Below are 21,905 nucleotides of genomic sequence, written 5' to 3'. Positions count from 1 at the left end.
GGTATTTCTCATTCAAACCGCCACTGAAGCTAAGAAGGAAACACACAAAAGCAACTTTCAGGCTTCCAACACTAGCCTGCTCCATCATGGCCAGTTTCTTTGACTGCCTGTCTCAGATACATCAGCAGTGACTTCAGGGACCAAGTTCTCTGTCCTTTTCCCTGCCGTCTTCAAGTCACCTCTGCTGGAGGTATAATAAACAACTGCCTGTGACGCTGGCTCCAGGAGACACAACTCCTCTGGCCTCTGTGGGCATCTGCACACACATGCATGTATCTATCCCCACACAGACACATCATTCAAAAGAAAATGAAGTTTGTGGTTGGGGATGCTGGAGAAGTGGCTCCGGTGGCTGAGAGCTCTTCCAGAAAAAAAAAAAAAAAACCCAAGTTCAATTCCCGGCACCCACGTGACGGCTCACAGCCATCTAGGGCTCCAGTCCCAGGAGATCCAATGCCCCTTTCTGGCCTCTATGGGCACCAGGCATGAGAGGCACATATCTACATATAGGTAAAGCAGCCATACTCATAAAATAAGATGAAAAAATTAAAAATAAAATATAACACTTTTAAAGAAAGTGTGAATACAAAGATGGGGAAATATTTGGTCAGTGGTGGTCCCTGGGAAAGACCATCTTGACTATCATAGTTGTTGGTGACACACTGGTAATGGACTGTCTCTATGCTGCGCAGGGAACGACACACCATAGTGGCAATAGATGTCACTGAGGGCAGCATCAGCTTGCCCAGGGTGACAGAACAGCCCCCCAGGTGAGCAATACTAAGGCTCTGAACTCTATGCAGGGTCATCTTTTAATGTATCTTTAAAAATATTTTAAATTACTTTGTGTGTGTGTGTACGTGTGTGTGCATGTGTGCGTGTGTGTGTGTGTGTGTGTACATACGCGCATGTGTCAGAGGACAAGTTTCAGGAGTTGCTTCTTTCCCATCTTGCGGGTGCAGGGGAGCTCGGTCTCAGGCCATCAGCCTTGGTTGTGAGGCATATCACCAACTCTTAATAAATGTTTTTAAGGCATTTGAGGAGATATAGTTCTTAAAATATTTGACAAGTGACCAGAAGAACAATGCTACATGTGGCAGGGGATATGATTTTTCTTAGTTCTCAGACTAAGGCAATAAAACCTATTTAGTTCCTGAACGATGGAATTCTAAGTAAAGGAAGCCTTCCACTGTTACTATTGCTTTTCCATTGCAAAAAGACCCTAAGTCCAGATGGAAACAATAGAAAATGAAAAGCCCAGCTCTAGCCGTTCTCCATCCTCAGCATCACCACCTGCTGCCCTTGTACTTTTTAAATTGTCATGGCCGTTCTCCATATTTGCCAGCAGGTGGCGACTGTGTCGTCTGGGCATTGGTTGTTTCCAATTCTGTATTTACTCTTGAAACCACACCCACCACGTGCCGTCGGTTTAGGAAAAGCTAGGAAATAGGGAGGCCAGCGCTCACAGAAAGCCACCATCTGGAGACAATCACGACTGTGAGACAATCTGCTTCTGTTGCACGCTGGCCGGAACCCGGTCCACAGTTCACAGGTCATTTTCAACAGTTCTTGGCAACCTAGGACGATCACAGAGCAGCCGAGGGGAGGACCAGTGGTGAAGCGGATCCCAGTGCAGGGGCAAACACACAAATGAACAGAGATCCTTGGCCTGCGCTGCAAAAGGTAGCTGGGAGACCCAGTTCCTGCTCAGACAGCACCCCACAAGAAGGCTGCCCCGAACTGGCACTTTTAATTTGTTTTCATTATGCATACAGATTGCTTGCTGAAAGTAGACACTTGATACTTTGGTATATATAAATCTCATAACCTTTCCCCATTAGTAACAAGTTATGAAATATGTCTCCATATCAAGGTACCCCTACACTGTAGTGATCACTTCGTATTCCTTTGTAGGATAGTATGCCCATGTGGTTTTTACAACTTCGACTATAATGAGCATCATGATAAAGACCGTCTTTGCACAGGCTTTTGTGTATATTTGTTTTGATAGCACACATTCCTGGAAGTGGGACTTGTAGGACCATATAGTGTACTAGTTTCTAAAAGTATCTGAAACGGGAGTCCGGATTACTTTGTGAAAGAATGTTGCAATCTCCCCTCCCACCAGCATCTGCTGTCTTAAATGCTCTCCCACACTGGAAAGAATTCAGTAAGCATTGCACTGTCAATAGGTTTTAAAAGGGGGGGGAGGGGGAGCTTGTGTTAATCTCACTGATGAAGTTAGTGGGTTGTTTTGGGGTTTGGTTTTATTTTTTTTAAATATGGTTGTTGCCGCTTTGTGCTCACCCTTTAATTGCCTCTTCAAACACAGCGGTGTAGGCAAATTTATCTCCGTATGCCTTTTCTCTCATCAGCTGCCAGGCGCCCTCACGTCACGTATTTTTCAGTTGGGGAACTGCAAACCCCACTCAAAGCAGTTCAGACCGTCCCATTTCCTACTGAAGCGCCAGCCCATGAACGGGGCAGTGGTGGCACCTGTCACTCCCAGTGTCCTCTGTCGGAAGGAGTGAGCACTCCTGCTGTCAGACGATTTTGAGATGGTGATTGGGAGCCTTGGGTCCTCCGCTGCTGACTCTGCCACAGCGATGTTCATATAAAATAATATGAAATAAGACTTTTGAAAATCTTGAATTAATTTGATGGATGTAGACAGCCAACGAGATAATTGAACTACCAGAGGGGCCCTTTCTCCGTAGAATCGTCTAGTTTTCTTGTCTAGAGCTGATTAGATTAACAAGGAAATCGCTCTGTCTCCAGTTTCTGGGCTGATGTGTTTTGAGGAAGTCACAGAGGGAGTTCTTTCCTCCTCCCTCCACCTCATCCGTGGTTCAGAAATCAAGTATGAATCCTGACCAGGAGAGCAGTTCCCAGGGATTTTCCTCAGTTGCTCAGATATCTAAAAGGAGGACAAACTTCCAGGGAGGGTGACCCTCAGTCTCACGTCAGCCTGTTGAGGCTAAATCTCCAAGTGAGATCTCTGTTTGGTGTTGGGGCCTGAAACAGAAATACACAAAAGGGTAAAAATACACTCACACTAAACCACCAAGGATGTCCACTGGCCATTTCTTAGAGGATGGTTAGTCTTCAAAGGGAGGTGAAGTAAGAGCCACCGAGAAGAAAAACCTGGACAGGAGACACCGAGGGATGGAGGCACAACGGTTTGGTCTGAACCTGCGTGAGGACGGCTTCTACGGGCCTTCTTTATGGTGCCGTTGACCTTGGTAATGGAGTGCTTTGTAGAAATGGGGATTTTAACGACGCCTTCTGATGTGTGTTCTGCTCAGGGGAGCCTTTCTCTCACCCCCTGACTTTCTGGCCACATTGACAGGGTGACAGAAGTGTTTAGGGAAAGGCCGGGCTCCTCCCGGCTTCTCTCCTCCTTAGCCCCACCCTGTGCCTCTCAGATGCCTCCACCCACTCTTAAGAGCCTTTGCCTTTCACTCTCCTGGTCTTCTGTGTCCCACCCTGGCTGTGGTCCTCCAGGCATCCTCGCTCCCTCACGGAAAACCTGGATTTCTGTGACTGCCTTCTCAAAGGGTTCCCAGATGCCTGCCTTCAAACAGAAACAGCTTCTGAATGTGCTCTCTCTCTGTAAGTTGACAATAAGTTACCAGTTTTGGATACTTTGTATACTTTGTATCTTTGGATACTTTGTATCTCTGCAAAGAGCGTGTGTTAATCCCTATTGTTTAGCCACCGTTTTGGGGGGTGTCCAACCACAGCCCAAGTGTCACTTTCAGAGAAAGGACTTAGCACCTGAGCTCCAGGTGGGGGGGCATTTCTTCTTCATATCAAAACACTTAGACACCCCCAGGTCCTAGTGAAGTTGTCTTGACCTTTTGAATCTGGACACTCAAGGATCATTAGAATAGTTATTAAACCATCTGACTACCACTGGGACATGAGATTTTTTTCTTTTCCTTTTATGTTTTTATTTATTTTTCTGATTTCAGAAGACCCATGTATTTGCTATATAAAATTCCACTCTATAGGAATGCTAGACATGAAGGAAGTACATGATTTAGCAAGTCCCTCTCTGGGTTCTTGTGCAGACCTCTCGCTAACACGTGGGGTGAAGGGACCCTAGCCTGCTCAGGCATGAGGTGCTGGCAGGCCTTGCCCTTCCCTGCGATTCCCTCTGCCTTGATAAAACCATTGGATTAATTACATTCTTAAAGCTGCCCACCCAGGTCCAGTCCCTTATCTGTCCCCTTTCTCCTCCTGAGACTGACGTCCAAGGTTCAGCTATTGAAGTATTGAAGTCCAGCTATCAAAAGCCTCTTTTGACTACCTTAATTAGCATGCCCAATTAAAATTAAACACCTCATTCTAACACGGGGTTTCCCCCTTTCCCTTTATAAACTGCCATTGCCCGTGGGCCATGTCTGTCTCCTCTCTATCCAGAGGCAGTCCTTCCTCTCCTGGGACCAGTAACCCTCATCCCTCTCCTCTGTCCCTTTTCTCCCCTTTCCTATCTCCTCTCCCTCTTCCTCTATCCCCTGTCTTTGTCTCTTATTCCCTGCCCTCTGTCCCTCTGGGGGAAACAAATCTCCCTTGTGCTGAGAACTTGGTCTTGGGGTGTCTTGAGCCAACTTCCAGGGTCCTTAATGGAGCATGAGCGACCATAGCGCCACCTGTTTCCCCAACCCCTCCCACCTGAGGAAAGGAGCCTCACTCTTGGGCTTTGGGTCCTAGCACCTGATGAGATACCCGCCATGTGGTGCACACTCAGTAAATAGCGCAGATAGGAAGTCAGGAGCTCAGAAAGCATTGTCGGGTTCCCCACGCACCAGAATGGAGCCTACTGCGGCCCACAGACGTCTTTTCTGCTCCGTCTCTCCAGAGGGGTGATTTGCGTGCCCTCTCCCCCATCTCCAGGCCCTCATCGGCTCTCACACGGAGGAGAGTCATCCTCTTCTAGATGGCTTGGCTTCCCCTGCTATTAGGATCTGTGCTGCTCCTGCAACAAAGCAATTGTAGGCCAGGGAGTCAGTTCGCTGAGGCTGTCTGCTTGTGCGATTGGTTGCCATGTATGTTTCTAATCTTCCCCTCGGTGTTCCCTAAGTCAGTATCCCTGCCCTTGCTGAGCCAAGCAATCTGGTGAAATCAGAAGAGAAGCCGTGCCCTGATCACAGGTCTGAATCTCACAGCGGTAACAGGAAGGGCTGCCATCCACTGAGTGAGTGCCTACAGCATGTTGGAGGTTTTACACACTGTTTAATCCTCATTAAAACCCTGTGAGGAAAATGTCGTTCTTTTCCAGGGTCCAAATGACTCCCCAGGGTGACCAGCTACAAAACAGTGATGCCTGACTTTGGATCCAGGTCTTTCTAGCTATAAACCATACCCTTCTGTAGCCTTTCCACTTTGCAATAGGGAGATTAGATCTTGTTGGAAAAGCCCTGAATCCCTTCTCTTGCTCACTGAAAGACAGAGTCTGTAAGAAGCCCTCTCATCTTTGCAAACGTTCTTCTCTATGTCTAAAACCATAGCTGCGTGGAGAAGAAAGGGGTCAGGTTCACATGCTTCTGGGAGTAGCCACTGACTCATGACTGCGTGCTCACCGCTCCAGTACAGGGCAAGTCTGCGTTTCACAGTGTGAGTGTAAGGCCCATTGCTTTGGGTTTAGATGGATAGAAAGTGAGACAATTAGAATTCAATGTCTAGGTCTGTTGTAGATCAGATCCAGATCGTAGGGGTAGGCTGGTCTCTGGACCCTGTGAGTACATACTTTAGATTATCCCAGAGACAGGTTTCTCTCTGGAGACCTAGGTTGTCTTGGAGAGTCCTTCCTGATGATATCCACCCCGTTCTGTAGAGCCAAACATTTCTCTTGTTTCTGCTGATTTATAGAAAAGGAGATGGTGTCAACATCACTCAAAAGTTTTGAGGAAGTTCTTCCGGTGTTATACTGTGTGTCAAATTCCCAGTGGAGAGTGGAGATGTAAGATGTTACTCTGCCTTCAGTAAGATGCGCTAAAATGCAGCAGACCTCTCTCTGTCTCCCTCCCTGTCTCCCCGTCTCACTCCCCCCAGTCTCTCTCTCTCTCTCTCTCTCTCTCTCTCTCTCTCTCTCTCTCTCTCTCTCTCTCTCTCTCTGGCAGACATTCACCTTGTGAACCACCAAAAATGTGTTTGAAAGAGAATCAATTCTCATTGTTCTTCATTTAAAGTCAAATAAACCTTGTTTCTGCAGAGGGCCCGGCCCTCCTCCCTAACTTTAAGAAGCACCATTCCTTGGACTCTGGAGAGCTTTGCTCTTTCAGTTTGATGCTGTCAGAGGTGGAGAGTGCTCTTGGCTCCCCGGGACCCTCATCTCCACCAGTTCCTGCGGCCATATTCCCCTTTTCCTGTCCGAGGTGGCTCTGGGAGGCAGCTCATTTCTGTCACTGCATGGAGACAGTCACAACTCTAGCTACTCATTAGGCTTCTTGTCTGGACACGCCATCCTCCCAGTCTTTGTTTCTTCGTTTGGGGAGCCTTCACCATGGTAACCACTTCAGCTGGTCTCCTCCATCCCCAGGTGGTCTCCGGCTTTGCCCACACAAAGCCACACTGAGCATGCAGCCTGGTTCTGAGGTTCACTCTTTGCATCTTTGTTGCTTTTGTGGTTCATGGCCCGATCCCAAGATACTTTTTTTTTTTCTGCAGAGGGGTGTTTCCCCCTCTACACAGGGACCAGGGAGTCACCTCTCACTCCGTTCAGCGTGAAACATATTGACTTCTCATCCCCACAGTTACGCCTTGCCGTTTCTACAGCCATCCTGAGATCAGGTCTACCCCTGACTTTGGTTCATTTGCTTCTGATTAGCGCTTGGGTCCTCGCCCTAGCTGGCTAGGCGTGGGTGTAAATTGAGAGGGAAGCACCCTCCTAGGCTGTGCCGGTGCCCCACACATTGTTGCTGGTGGCTGAAGTTTGGCAGTCCCCCTCTGCTTCTCCTAGCTCCTGATTTAGCAGAGTGCAGTATTTATGCCATGTGCTTCTCAGTTGAGCCAAGAGTCTTCAATCAGCCTTGTGACTTAAGTTGCCAAGGAAACGGCGCCTAGTGGGACCTGAAGATTTACAACCTTTTCCCCGGCTGCAAGGATTCCTCCGGAATTCTTGCTGACACAGTTTACTCCCATAAACACTCGACCCTGTGGGGGATATAAATCTCTGCTTGTCTCTGCACAGTTCATTCTCTGCAAATACAAGGTCTAGAGCAGGAGCCGGGTTGGGGGTGGGAGAAAGAGAACACGGCCGCAGAGGGTTCACGAGCTCCTGGACATGGGATGCTCTGTTTTGTGATGTATGGCCATCTTTGCACCGGGAAGTCTCCGAGCAGGGACAAACTGCATGAGCGCTCCAAGCCTCTGGAAAAGCAAGTGATCTTTCCCCATTCGTTCCCACAACGACAAGATGAGAGGAGGCATAGCAACTGCCTTAGAGGATGGACACAGGCATTCCCACGTTAGCTACCACGATTTGTCCGAATCTACGAGCCTCCAAGGGTTGTGATGATGCGCATTGCCCTTCATTCCTTAGAACGGGGAGACACAGAGTAACTTTCAATATTTTATGGCCTTTTATGCAGTACCTAGAATACTCATTGAGCTAATGGGTGAGTCGGGTTTTCGTTGCTGTGATAAAAACACCCGAGCGTGGTGCCGGGGAAAAGGTTCAGTCTGTATAGTGTGATGTGCAAGCTGAGTTCAGATCCCCAGAGATCCCGTAAAAAGCCAGGCACGGCTGCATGCCAACTCCACTGGGGGAGGGGTTGAGACAGGCAGCCAGCTTAGCCAAACTCATGAGCTTCAGGGTCTTTGAAAGGGCCTGTCTCAAAAAAGTAAGATGAAATTGAAGAGTTGTGGAGAGCAAGTAAGGAAAGATACCCAGTGTCTGTCTTTGGCCTCCATGTATGCATGCACATCCATGAACCCATGTGAACCCATATATACACATGCACATACACACTCCCAAGTGCATATGACATACATGAACATGCACACAAATCTGAGTCATATCAACTTAAGGACACCCAAGACTCCAGCACCTAGAGGGTGGTCATGGGGCTCTGGCTTTGGTGACCCTCTTCCTTTCCTCTGCTCTTCCTCTCCGTTCCTTTAGAATGTGTTTCTTCGCAGAGCTCGTCCCTCTGGGGTCCCTTTCCCACCCATTTGCCCTGTAGCTGTCCTCTAAACTCACCCTGAGGTTCTGTGTGGATTCTTGTTTGAGGAGCCTTCTGTTGAACCCAGCCCAGACTACAGAACCGCAAAGATGTGTGTGGATTAGAGAGGAGAGCCTCGCCAAGTGATGCCTCATTGCTTTGGATAGGAATCAAACCACTGAAGTCAGCTGTCCATCCTGCAAGAGCCACATCTTCACGAATCTGTCACAATCTGAACCGGAGACGAGCTGTAAAGGGAACCCACGGGACAGAGACTAGAATTGAGTAGTAATGAGGTTTCGGTTTTAACCCATCTTTTCTTAATTTAGAAAAGGTGTTCCATGTATAAGGATACTGCCAGTGGTCTTCACAGTATTTAAGCCTTTTAGCCAAGAAATTCTACCTGCAATAGTCTATTCTAAGAAAATAATTATGGATATGTGCAGTCTTTTGTGTATTAAAAATCTTCACCCCTTGTTAAAAGACTTAAATGGGAAAGTCATATAGACAGCAGAATGTTGATTCAATGAATTATATAATACATCCCCGTAGACCTAAGAATGGTAAATGGTGTCATAGAAGAGTAGATCTAATGATGTGAGAAACTGTTTATAGTCTATTTTATTTCTTAATATAAATATTACACAGTGGCTAAAGTAGATAAGGATGAATGGTTTTCACCTAGCAAGACTGATTCAGTTACATCAAGACCAGTGAATGTCTCAGCTGTTCCCACGATCACTCTAAGACTTACACACTATGGCTGAAGAGAGTTGATGCAGCTTCAGACATCTGGTCAACCCCAGGACACAGAGGGGATAGGGCGGCAAGGGCTGCGTTGCTTCTGTTCTAGCCTGTTGGCCAAAAGAATGTCACGTGGCAGCTCTGTTTGCAAAGGATACTTTTATAATTAACTGCTGGACTTTTCAAATGAGCAGAGGAAATGAGGACCGGCTGTGATTGTTGAATTAAGGCATGAGAGAGATCTTGGGAACATGGGACGGGAATAGGGGGCCCTCATAACAAGAATCCAGTTGGAGCCTCTGCCAGCAAAGGTGCAAGAATTGAGGACAACTGACAACTGCTCAAGGCCTTTCTTTCTGCCCTAGTGTAAGGCTGTCATTGTCTAGGAAACACATCTGGAACCCCATTCGTGGGGAAAGGGCATGGCCGTTTTAAACTCCTTTTGTAGCCCTGATGGTTTCTGTTTTTTTTTTTTTTTTTTTTTTTGTATCAGATTATAATCCATCCAAGGCCACTTCCTTCTTCCACCTCATGCTTGGTGTTCCCTGGCAGGTGCTAAATGTTCTTCCCACTTCAGCTACTAACGCCTGAGGTCGTACATATTCGTGGAAGGGCCAGCCAGTCACTTATTAATCAGTTATTGATCTCCAGGGCTACCTCATTCATCTCACTTATCAAAAGAGAAAAAGGGAAAAAATGGAAGGATTTCTTAGCAACCTTTTGAGATGTAACTCGAGAGTCTCCAGAGTGTTCTATTTGGCTGGTGCTAAGTACAGTTAATCCCCACTCTCTAGAAGAGCCTGTGCCTGGGCTTGGCTATGTCTCATTCTCTGACTTCCTCTTAGAGAAGCCCACATCCATGCCCTTGGGTGTGTTTTCCCTCCTTCTGAACCCGGCTCTTTCGCCTCAACACTCCCATTCCAGCCTTCCTCCTTAATGCGTTTAAAAAAATCTCCAATGCTGTTTCAAGCGGGTGAGGCCTAAAATGCTTTCTCTGTTGAAGCAATGAATTCCACTTTGGCCTGAGTCGAGGTCCCTAAAATATTAGGCGGCACCTCCTCCAGTACCAAAGGTGACAGTGTGGAGCTGAGACTCTGTCCCTCCACTGCCCAGGGGACCAGCCAAACCCTAGGGTCTGTACCCAGTGTTCAGTAGCTCGCAGAGAGACATTAGGGGCACGGCTCTGTTTAGTGCCTGTCAGGGACACCGACACAAAGGGTAGGACGTCAGGATGCAACAGCCAGAGAACATGAAGATCCACGTTCAACTTGACAGTGTCCCCAGTGAAATCGGGGCTATTTTAAGAAGTAGGTGAATTTTTTGGAATTAGAAAGGAATACTCCAGAATTTTTATTTCGTAATGATTTCATTTTCTTTTTTAATATCTTTAATGCCTCATACAGTTCAAGTTCAAATGCTTCTCTCTCTCTCCATCAGCCACTTTGGAAGTCCCGAAGCCCTGGGAAATGGGGTCATGCTAGATTTCTTTTCTCCTCAATTTTAAAAGATATCTTTTTTTTTGTAATGAGCATAGATCAATTTTATATAAAACTGTGAGAGCTCATTAAAGTTTATATCAAGGCACACAGAAAGCTATTTAGAGGTTTTAAAATTCTGTTCACCTCTTCAATAGGAACACAAGCAGAGCTCAGAGGAGAGGGGCAGGGAACTCACTCCAAGCCCCACCTCCGTAGGGGCAGAGCTTGCCAGGCTCTGGTGTCCTGGCACCAGCATCCGTCACTTTGAAAACATGGCAGTGTTTTCTGTGGGGACCCTGTCAAGTTGGACGTGGATCTTCATGTTCTCTGGTTGTCATATCATAACTCCCTCCTCCTCCTTCCACACCATACTGTTGTCCCTGACAGATGCTGAGGGTCGTGTCTCCATTTCAATAATTAACACTGGAGGTCATATATATTTGCGGAACGATCTTTCATTCATTCATTTGTTAATTGGCTATTGAACAAGGATTTATCACCAGCACTCCATTAGGGATGGAAAGATGAACACGATATAGCCCTTGGCTCGCGTAGACAGTCTCAAGAAGCAACTCAACCCAGAGTTTCAACACAGAGACCTTGCCACCATGAAGGCAGGCTTAGTCTGTGAGGGACACTCACCTGGCTTTACGGTGTGTGAGGGACACCTCTATAGAGGGAGAGAGCTGCCAAGGAAGTCGTGCCAAGTTAGAAAGAGGGGTGAGGAAAATGGGGGTGCTTCCCAGGCCAGGGAAGGGAATTTCAGACCTTCTTAAAGCAGGGCTGCGAGCTGCATGTTAGCGTTCTTTTCTGTCTGGTAAAGAGATAGCATTAAATATAATTAGGAAAGCTTAATAGGTTCATACCTACTCCAAACAAAAGCAGTTTGTTTTCCTTTGTACTGTGCTGCCAAACCATTTTTTCCCTCTAGAGCCTTGGACCTTGTAAATGTCATTCTCCTGACACTGAGTTATGTGACAGGGGTGAATTCATACTTTTTTTATAATTTTAATTTTTATTTAATGTTTTTGATATGTTAATTTTCTTTTTTATGTGCACATGTATTTTGAGTGTGTAAGCGTGCCTTCCTCTATTGCTCTCCTTTTTTTTTTTTTTTCTGAGACAGGGTCTCTTATTGAATCTGGATCTATCTAGCCTGCTCCTGGCGGCCCCTTTCTCTGCCTCTCCCGTGCAGTATAGCGCGGGGCTCTCTCTGACATAGGTCCTAGGTCCTAGGTCTTTCACAGTTAATGCTTTAACCACTGAGAGCTCTCCTTCTCCACCAGTCTCCCTTCACCTAAAATTTTGGTTTAAACATATCATCCGGCAGTCATGGTGGTGCAACTTCAAGACTGCAGCTTTTGACGGCCAGAGGAGAGAGAAAGAAAGTCTCACAGCAAATTCCCGGTCCTCTGGCTCTTAAAATCTATCTGCCATCTCTTCCCTCAGTGAGGGAGTTGTTCTGTAGCTGTGACAGTTGGGACCGCACTGCCTAACCCTGAGCTGAGCATGGTCACTGATAGACTCGATGCCTGGAGAGCCCGTAGGTCTTCAACCTTACATAAAGAGCCACAGGCACCTAAGGAATGCGGAGAACAGGAGAAATGGTCTTCCTCAGGGAGGAGGACACCGATTGGTTAGCCAATACCAAATGGTCAGCCCTAAAACCGTGCATTCAAAGTCACATTATACAGACAGTGCAGGTTGTGTTTACATATTTAGAAATATGTATGACTAGGCAAATACATATATGTATGTAACAACAACGAAAAAAGAGACGACACATTTGAATAAGCACAAGGAGGGGAATATGGGGAGCTTGGAGGTGGGAAAAAAAGAGGGGACATTATGTAATTATATTATAACCGCAAAAAATAATTTAAAAACATATCTTTTATTACTTTTTTTTTTGGTTTTTCGAGACTGGGTTTCTCTGTAGCTTTGGTGCCTGTCCTGAAACTAGCTCTTGTAGACCAGGCTGGCCTCGAACTCACAGAGATCCGCCTGCCTCTGCCTCCCGAGTGCTGGGATTAAAGGCGTGCGCCACCACCGCCCGGCATCTTTTATTACTTTTTACTTATTTATTTTTTTGTTACTTTTACTACATTTTAGTGCAGATTTTCAGCACAATATCAGACTTAAGTTTGCAGTGTTATTCTTGGTTCGTTATAGAAGGAATGTAAGAATGCACGGGCTGGGGCGTGGCTCCGTTGTGGAGTGCTTGCCGGGCATGCAAGATGCCCTAGGCTCAGTCCCCAGCGTGGCATAAATGGAGAGTAGTGATAATGCATGCTTGGGGAGGTGGTGCTAGCAAGATCAGGGGTTCAGGGGAATTCTCAGACACATAGTGAGTTCAAGACCAGCCTGGGACACAGAAGATCCTGTCTCAAAAAACAAACAAACAAACAAACAAACAAACAAATAAATAAATAAATAAGACATGAACCTGGTGTGGTGGCACATGCCTGTAGTTCCTAACCACCCAACAGGCTGAGACAGGAATATTGCTTCTTCCCCAGGCCACCAGAAACTATGTGGAAAAGAATTACAATTAAGGATGTATCTCAGTGAAGGCGTGTTTGCGCAGCATGTCCACCTTGCCAGGTCTGAACCCTGCAGAGAGAGGAGGTGTGAGAGGCAGGGCAGGGGAAGATATGAATAAATTGGTCTTAAAAATAATAAACATAGAAAATCCATATTTTGCTAACCCTGGGGATTTCAAAGAATCTGTTCTCGAGATTGCAGATTACTCTTGCCTACTAGAAGATAGTTCAAACCTGGTAAAGAGGCAGGATTCATCGGGTTTGACATTGACTGTGAGGGGGAATTCGGAATAATGATTACATCTTTTTAAATATGTTCCCCTGAGCCAGTACAGACCCCCTCACTCTCTGGGGACCTTCAGGTGAGTCCTTAGCATCACTTACACAGTAGAGGCAGGAATGCCGGAAATGCCTGGTTGCTCACAGTGGACCCTGTGGATTTGCAATGTTCTAGCCTTCACACTTCAGGTGGGACACACTCCTTCCGTCCCCACCCGCTGCATTTAGAGCTTCTCACCCCCTCCACCCTGCAGCCCCCTTATTGCCCTCCAGGGAAGAGATCTTCAGAGTTTAGGGCGGATCCCCCATCCCAGTCCCTTCTAAACTTAGCTTTCTACTGGTGGGCAGGGCCTGGATGGGCGGGGCTGGGCAGGGGCGGGGCGGGGCGAGGCAAAGCTGGATTTGATTCCTAGCCGACCCTCATTTTAGCTTTTCTGAGCCTCAACGTGGTCGTCTGTAAAATAACGACTGGGAACTCCTACAGCCTAAGGTTTTTGTGTTTGAAACAGGGCAGCACGCAGAGCCATGTATGGTCTCAGTACATCCGAAGCTGTCTGAAGACTTGTGAGAGGCTTTTGCCTGTGGGATCAAAGCGAGGCCCTTCATGATTGGCCTGTCTGCCTGTCCTTCCTTCCCACCACCTGTTTTCTTCCTACCTGGTTCTCCAGGCTCTGGCTTCCGTTGACCAGGTCACATATCACCTCCTTGTTTCTTCATACCACACCGTTGCTTAGCCAGCTCTGTGTTAATTAAGACAGCTCAGGAAAAGAAACCCAGCATGCATTCCGAAGAAACTGTGTTTATGAGGCCCAAGAGCATGAAAAACTAATTTATGATATTAAAAATGAGAAGCTGGGGGAAGGAAAGCTAGTGATAGGAAAGGGGCACGGGGGAATTTTCTAGTCGTGTTTTAGTATTTCATTTTACATGTGCAACGGTGCTTTGTTTGCATTGACGGCTATGCACCTCATGTGTGCAGTACCCATGGAGGCCAGAAGAGGGCGGTAGGTCCTTCGGTACAGGAGCTGCAGATGGTTGTTGAAAAGACCAGACTTGGTACCAAGAACAAGCTCTCGGCACAAATGAGATGTATTTGCCCCAGAGGGACAGAGGACAGGAATAAGAGACAAAGATAGGAAGTTGAAGGTGAGGGAGAAGGGGACAGGAACAAGGAAGAGAGGATAGAGAGGAGACAGACGTGGCCCGGAGGCAAATGACGGTTTATCAGGTAAAAGGAGAAACCCTGTGTTTGGATGAGGTGTTTAATTTTAATTGGATATATTAATTAAGTGAGCCAAAAAAGGGCTTTAGATTGCTGTACTTCAATACTATGATAGCTGGACCTTGGGGGTAAGCCTCAGGAGGAGGAAGTGGCCAAATAAGGGAACAGACCTTCGTGACTACCTTTAGAACTGTAATCCAAGGGTTTTAGCAAGGCTGAGTGAATGGGGGAAGGGCAAGGCCTGCCACAGCCATGTTGGCCATGCTGGGGCTGCTAGAGCCCCTTTAGTTGTGAGCTGCCCTATGAGTGCAGGGAATCGAACCCGCGTCCTCTGTGTTAGGAACCAGCGTTCTTAAAAGCTGAACCACCGCTCGAGGTCCCTAACCTTGATTTTGGAGGTAGCTGCACAGGTGCGCGTAGTTGTTAGCGCGTTTAACATCTGTGCATTTTGTCACACAGTAGTAATGCCTTAAAAAATAAGTCACGGGCCTCATTTTCTCCAGAAACACGCCTGCCTGGGCTGGATCTTAGCTACTCTTTAGAGCCCTCACTTCTCCACATGTGTCTCTGCCCTTGCACTCTGTACATGGCGTCACCAATGTCTTCTCTTTATGTACTCTGTGCCCCCATTGGTGTGTGAATTCCTGTAAGGGACCAATGACCTGCGATCTATGTGACTGCAGGAAGGCTGCCTGTCTGCACCTGCTACACTCATAAATAGGAGGCTGTGGGTATCTCCTTTACAGAGAGCTGTCGGGATGATGAAAAAAGGAAGTGTATGCAAGGCAGCCAGCACATACTGGGTGTTCAGTAACAACCCATGGTTTAACGGGAACAGAGAGTTCACTCTCGTTTACAAAGCAGGTGTAGCCTCTTGTTTCCACAGTGAACCCACTTTTCATTTGAGCCCCTCCTCTGTCCTAGGCACGATAGCGGAAGAAACTCCGAACTTTATTCCAGCCTGATAATTCTGTCTCATCCAGCAACTGATACAGGCTCATCGTACAACACACATATGTTTTGTTCCCATCTACGCCCACTGAAATAGTTTAGTAACGCGTTGATTAGCTTAACGCGCGTTAAAGTGTGCGTCACTCTCAAGGGAACAAACGGGATGTGATCCCGCAGTATAAAATACCTAGAGTAACAGAACTGATGGAAACAGAAATAAAGCGATGGTTGCCATGGGGAGGGAGATAGGGATGCTGTGTGATGGATGCGGAGCTTCGGTTGGGGTGAAGTTCTGGAGATGGATGCTGTTGATCACAGTGCAGCAATATAAATGTTCTTGGTGCCACGGAAGTGTATCCTTAAAAATGGTTAAAATACTGAGCTTTGTTTTTTTTTTTTAAATTGAATTTATTTTATGTGTTTGGGAATTTTGTTTGCACATATGTTTGTGTACCATGTGCCTGCCTGGGAAGTGAGGAAGCCAGGAGAGGGTGTCGGAGCCCCTGGAACTGGAGTTACAGACAGTTGTGAGTCAGCATGTTGGTTGCTGGGAATCCAACAGGGGTTCTCTGGAGGAGCATCCAGTACTCTGAGTCAGTGGACCACCTCTCCAGCCCCTAAAGTGCTAAACTTTAGATGGTGCCTACTTTGCTATAACTTTAGAAAGTTCTACTATTCCCATGCCTGTAAGTCATCACACCGAGGTTAACCACAGCGCGGGCCCCCACCTAGGCCCCCACCCGGGTCCTGGCCTGTAAAAGAAATACTGCCTCTCTGCTGGGTCTCCCCGTCCTCCTCCACTAGATGTTCGCCGGAGCCCTGTTGCTGTGAGCTGGGGAAATTGCATTGAGCTCTCCGTTGGCCCAAGCTTTGTGCCAGGCATAGGAAGTACAAAGAAACACAGTTGCAAATGTCTGGTGAGAGCTGCAGACCAATCAACAAATCATTTCCACGGAGAGTGGGAGGGGCCATGGTGGGGTGGCTGGGGTACTCCAGCAGGGCAGGAAGGCTTCCTGGAGTCCTTAGAAGATGGAGGGGGGGGGACACAAGGGTTAACCTGCAGAGTAGGGGCAAAAGCCAGGCTGTTCCCACTCCCCTAAAGCTCCTTTTGCTTTTCCTGTTTGCTGGCTCTCTTCCTTCAGCTAGAGAGCACTCTTTCTCTCCCTATGAAAGCCTTCCAGTCCTTAAAGAGCCAGCGCAGCCAGCTGCCCCCTCCCTTCCGGAAGCAGAGCTTCAGCCCAGCCAAAATTAATCTTCCCTCCCCGTGAGTTCCCACACCACCCCTTATGTCTCCAGTGAGCACATCTTTCATCCCGTCAGGTAATGCAGACTTTTGTAGGTCTCGCGCTCCCCCACACACCCCGTTTGATATATTTTGGGAATTTATATTTCTAAGTAAGACATACTGACTGGAACCGGCCACAGCATAAAAGACTCTCACTCTTCAGTGTGGATGCTTTCCCTGCCTTTCTGCTCCGCTTCCCTCTGCTCCGCCTGCTTCCTAATCCACACCGGCAGGCAGTGTCTTGGGACTCTACTTTCTGGGGCTTCAGCAGAACAACTGAGAAAAAGCAATCGAGGAAAAGCTTATCCGAGTTCATAGTCTGAGAGGTTTCCACGCGTGGTCATTTGGGTCCATGGTTTCCACACGTGGTCATTTGGGTCCGTGGTTTGGGGTCTCTGGAGAGGTAACGTCAGGTTGGGAGCATGGTGGTGCAAAGGTGCTCACCCCTTGGTGGCCAGGAGCAGTAAGACAGGAAGAGGCTGGAGTCCCAATATTTCCTACAAGCCCCCCCCCCCCCATTACAGCTTCTACCACAGGCTGGAGGCAAAGACTTAACGGCATGAGATCTCGGCTAGAACATGGGGACAGATGACACGCCGTGACTCACAGGCCTGGCTCACCTCTCCTTCTAAGAGCTCAAGCCCATAGTGACCTCTGTCCTTCTCAATGGTCCTAACCACTCCTTGGTCAGTGATGCCAAGGGTCACATGAGCAGAACTCTGTGACGGTGAGGGTGTCAACACTCAGCCCCGGCTTTCCCACCCTATTCTCCTACCCAACTTGTACTGCTTACTGTTGCGTAGTTACGACCACATCCCTGACACAAACAGCCTAAAGGTTTGTTTTGGCGCATGGGCGCAGGGATTTCAGTCCGCAGCCCTTGGACCTGGGCTAGCAGTTAAGTGGGAATGTGTGCAGAGAGTGTGAGCTCATCTCAGACAGGAAGTGGAGCGTGAGGATGAGATTAGGGGATGAGATGTAACCTCCGAGGGGGTGACCTCCTAGGTCCTCCCTGCTTTGAGTTTCTAGGACCTGCCCCCAGTATAGCACCGTTGCTGAGGGAACAAGGGCTCAATATGCACAATTTGGGGGAGACAGTTCACACTAAACTGAGGTAGCACCTCCTTCGTGGCTCTCTTCCTGTTTCTCTGGCTGCTTCGTTGTCTCCTGCATGGACGCGGCTGCTTGTACCATCCCCCGTTCTGGGGTTCCATGGTGTTCCACCTGTACATCTTTTCACTTCGTGAATTTTCATTGGATGATGTCAGTAAAGCCTGTGACTTCCGCTCCTAGTTGCATTCAGGGGAGCTCCTGCTCAGATCCGATGCCTGACCCACCGTCTGCTGATCCCCTCCAGGACCTGACCCATAGTGCGCAGGGTCACCTGCCGTCCCCAGCCCCTTCATTCCCCTGACCCTCTGGCATTGTCTGCTTCTGTGGGCAACACCACGAACCGCCCATCAGATCTGGGAGTCACTTTAATCCCGGGATCTTCACCCTTTAGATCCAATCTGTCACTAAACCCTTTTGCTAAAGCCTCCTAAAGACTCGCCAATCTGCCTTCCGCCATGGCTTTAATCTGGGCCTGCACCATTTCTTACCAGTGGCACCGGCCTTGTGCCACCTTGCAGTGTGTGTTCCCGCAATGCAGCCCTGTGATCTCGCTAAGCAAAAGATCTGGTCATGGCAGCCTCGTGTTTGTACTCTCCCGGTGGCTCTTAGCTGCTGCTGGAAAGAAAGTCACACACGCATTGATAGATGATCTAACAATGCTCCCTGGCTAATCTATGTAATTTTATATTAGACCTTCATGAACCATTTATAGTTTCTAAATGTATCCTGCTCGCAACGAGATCTAAACTGTAATACGGGGACTCTTATTCATTTTGTCTTCTTTAAAAAATAATGATAGCCTGCAACCCTGGCCCTGGAACCAGCTGGAGACAGGCAGGTCCCTGAAGCTCTCACTGGGCAGCCGGCCTAGCCAAACCTACAAGCTTCGGGTTCGGTGAGAAAACCCTGTATTGAAAATCAAGGTGGAGCCTGGGGAGAGAGCTCAAGGCTCCAGAGAGCCTGCTGGTCCTATAGAGGACTCGGGTTCATTTCCCAGCACCCACAGCAGGCTTCTCACAACCACCTGTTAACTCCAGCACCAGGGACCTGACACACACACACACACAAACATATGCACTCTCACACACACATACACACTCACACATACACTCATATACATACAACACACATATGTACACAAATAAATACACTCATGCACATATACACATTCACACATACACAGTTACACACTCACACACAGACATATACACACATGAATACACACACATAAACACACATATATACACACATACATATACATACACTCTCATACACAAACACATACACACATATACATGTATTATACACACCCATACACACTCACACATACACACATACAAACACCTACATACACACACATCCACATTTATACATCCACAAACATATATACATGCTTATACACACATATACACTCACACATACATAGAATCACATACATACATGTATGCACATATACTCACACATATATACATGTACGCATACACACAGAGTCTTTTTCAAAAATAAATAAAGATGGAGAGTGATTAAAGAAGACATCTAACTTGACCTTTGACCTCTACCCACATGCACGCACACACACGTACATAGCACCTGCAATCACACACACACACACATCCCTTTATATGCCCATGTGCTAGTTAGTTTTACGTCAACAAAGCTATATATAGTGCACCACGCCCGTCCGCGCTCTGTGTGCCACCATACAGTTCGTGAACTGGGCAAGGAACTGGAGACTGAAACACACAAAGACACACAGACAGAGACACGGGTCATCCTTGAAACAGGAATGCCCCCTTTATTGTGTACCAGTTAAGTATAGGGATCCTTAACTGATAGCCACGCCCCAGCCAAACCCACCAGAAACCACTCCTCAACCATTAGGAACTCATGAGGGTCTCGTGCTCAGAGCAGCTGCAAGCATTATGAGTTGTTTACCAGAAATTCAGGATCTGGGGGGTTCACAGCTCCCAAGAGCCATAGTCATCTGAGAGGAGGGAACTTCAATTTGAAAAACTGCCTCCTTGAGACTGGACTGCTGGCAAACCTGGAGGGCATTTTTGTAAATAGTGATCGATGGGGGAGGGCCCATGGGTGGTGCCATCCCTGGGCAGGTGGCCCTGGGCGCTACAAGAAAGCAGACTGGGCAAGCCATGACGAGCAAGGCAGTAGGCAGCTGCGTCCATGGCTCTCCCATCAGCTCCTGCTGCCAGGATCCTGCCACTGGGTTCCAGCCCAGTTTGAGTTCCTGCTGTGGTTTCCCTCAATGGACTGTGATATATAAACCAAATAAACCTTTTCCTCCCCAAGTTGCTTATGGTGTTTCATCATACCAATAGTAGCCCTGACTGGACTAACCCACATGACATAATGCACATCCGCCACAAATCACGATAAGTATGTGTATGTATGTATATACATATGTATGTACGTACGTATGTATGTGTTACGTATGTATGTATGTAATAAAGTTTCACTGTTTACAAGTAAAGGCTCAGCAGAGGACCAAAGAGGCCTGAAGGTGCTGATAATGTAATTGAACACGCCCTGAAGTCAGCCTCTTGTCAATCTGTGTTCCCACTGGGAATCCCCTGCCTCTTGGGTGGGGCCAGAACCAGCTGAGCAGTCTACACAGTGGGCGGGGCCTAGGTTAACTTCCCTCTTTCCTTGGTCTTAGCCCCAGGTGTCTGAAATGGGGGCGTACTCTACGGCTGGAAAAGGGCATGTGGGAATAAATTCAGGATTCGGCTGGTGAAAACAAAGATGGCAAGCAGGTGTTGGAACAACCATCCTGGTTTGGCATTCCATGACGATCCATATTCCGCGGACCGTCTGGCAGACTGGTTGCTTCCTGGGACGTGAACAGATCACTAACTGTAGACGGTTCTCGGTCTCTATGGTGATGTTGCCTAAGGTTCAGACTTCCAAGTACAACCTTCTATCCCGGACACTCCGTTAGGAGTGTTTGGTTGCAAATAACAGAAAAAAACCAAGAACAGCGCTTGTCTAACACAAAACCGAATCTAGACGTAGGCTAGTTCATGTCCTCATCAGAGCCACTCAACGCACTGGCCTTTGTTGCCATGGCGATACCAGGTGGCTTAAGGCCCAGTCATCAGGTCTGTGTTGAAGGATGTGGGAAGGGTTTTCCTTATCAACTGTATTTTCTTTCACTAAGAAATGATAAGAAAGACTTTTGTTTGGGTTTTCCTTTTCACCAGAGTCATCGTACATGGCCGCCTGTGACTTCAAGAAAGCCAAGAAGAGTGGACTGAAGGAGGCGTGTTAGTGTCCTGAGTGAAGGTGGGATGATGTTAATGAGAAAAGAAGGGGTAAAGGTGAGTGACCCTCTCCTCTCTGGTTCTCCGTGTTCCCACCAGAAGGCCACGGACGGCTTGCCTGCGTCCGGCTGTGAAAATCCCCTCCGCAGGGCTCTGTTCTCTCTCGACGTCCAGATGCATTCATTCTCTGACCTGAAAAGCGCCTTCTGCCAAAGGCAGCTCTCGTTAGATAACCTTGGCTTGGAGCAGAGGGGCAAGCTATTGGTGGGATTGTATTCTGAAAAGCCACCCTCTTCTACTAGTTTTTTCCACTTGAACAATTTAATCAATCACGTCTAATATGTACGCAGATCATGTTAATCTGCGGAGCACAATCAGGAGCCTGGGTGGCCGTGTTGGAAGTGTGTCGGAATGACTGGCTATGCATACAGAGACGTTAGTCCTATCTTCAGTGTTTATACTGATGGCTCTTCACAATGGTTCGGTTTCATGATACGAATTTGTTGGAGTTCAACTCAAGCAGCTCATGTAAAATTAATTTGTGTTCCGCTTCAGTTCCCATCACTAATGGGTTGGAGGCCAGTGTGCTGTACTATCTCTGCTGTACCCTCATGTTCCTGGGGCGCCAGCGCTCGGTGTTCTGATGTTGCTCTCCCCCGCAACTGTAGGAGCAGTGTGGCTGTCCTATAATTCTCTCTGGGCCTCATTTACATTTTGTAGTCCAGGCACTGTGGACGAGAATGACTGTGTTTCCTGGTCCCAACTCCCCCAGGGAACTGTGGTGGCCATGATTTCGGTCTGAACCTGGCCTTCTCCTAGCTGTCTGTGACTGGGCAGGAAGTCC

General features: G+C 47.7%; 1 protein-coding gene and 1 long non-coding RNA gene across 4 annotated transcripts in view; one reads left to right on the top strand and one right to left on the bottom strand.

The window, feature by feature from the left end:
- The window catches only part of Tmcc3 (transmembrane and coiled-coil domain family 3), a 255,924-nt gene that overhangs the window by 80,308 nt on the left and 153,711 nt on the right, over positions 1-21,905 (top strand). For all 3 annotated transcript variants that reach the window (XM_050145606.1, XM_050145604.1, XM_050145605.1), the window contains one exon: positions 21,002-21,118. In XM_050145606.1, coding sequence (XP_050001563.1) covers positions 21,089-21,118 — 30 coding nt within the window. In that variant the 5' untranslated portion in view covers positions 21,002-21,088. The remainder of the gene's footprint in view (positions 1-21,001; positions 21,119-21,905) is intronic.
- Positions 1,835-8,683, bottom strand: LOC126503743 (uncharacterized). Its single transcript, XR_007592377.1, has 3 exons — positions 8,207-8,683; positions 4,812-4,981; positions 1,835-3,015 (listed from the first exon to the last, which is right to left on the bottom strand). It is a non-coding gene; the product is annotated as an uncharacterized lncRNA (long non-coding RNA).

This window comes from Alexandromys fortis, unplaced genomic scaffold (genome assembly GCF_014885135.2).
Source record: "Alexandromys fortis isolate MF-2015 unplaced genomic scaffold, M_Fortis_MF-2015_v1.1 scaffold_50, whole genome shotgun sequence".
Lineage (NCBI taxonomy): Eukaryota > Metazoa > Chordata > Mammalia > Rodentia > Cricetidae > Alexandromys > Alexandromys fortis.
The sequence above is the reverse complement of the archived record's forward strand: the minus strand, read 5'-3'. Positions and strand labels throughout refer to the sequence as shown.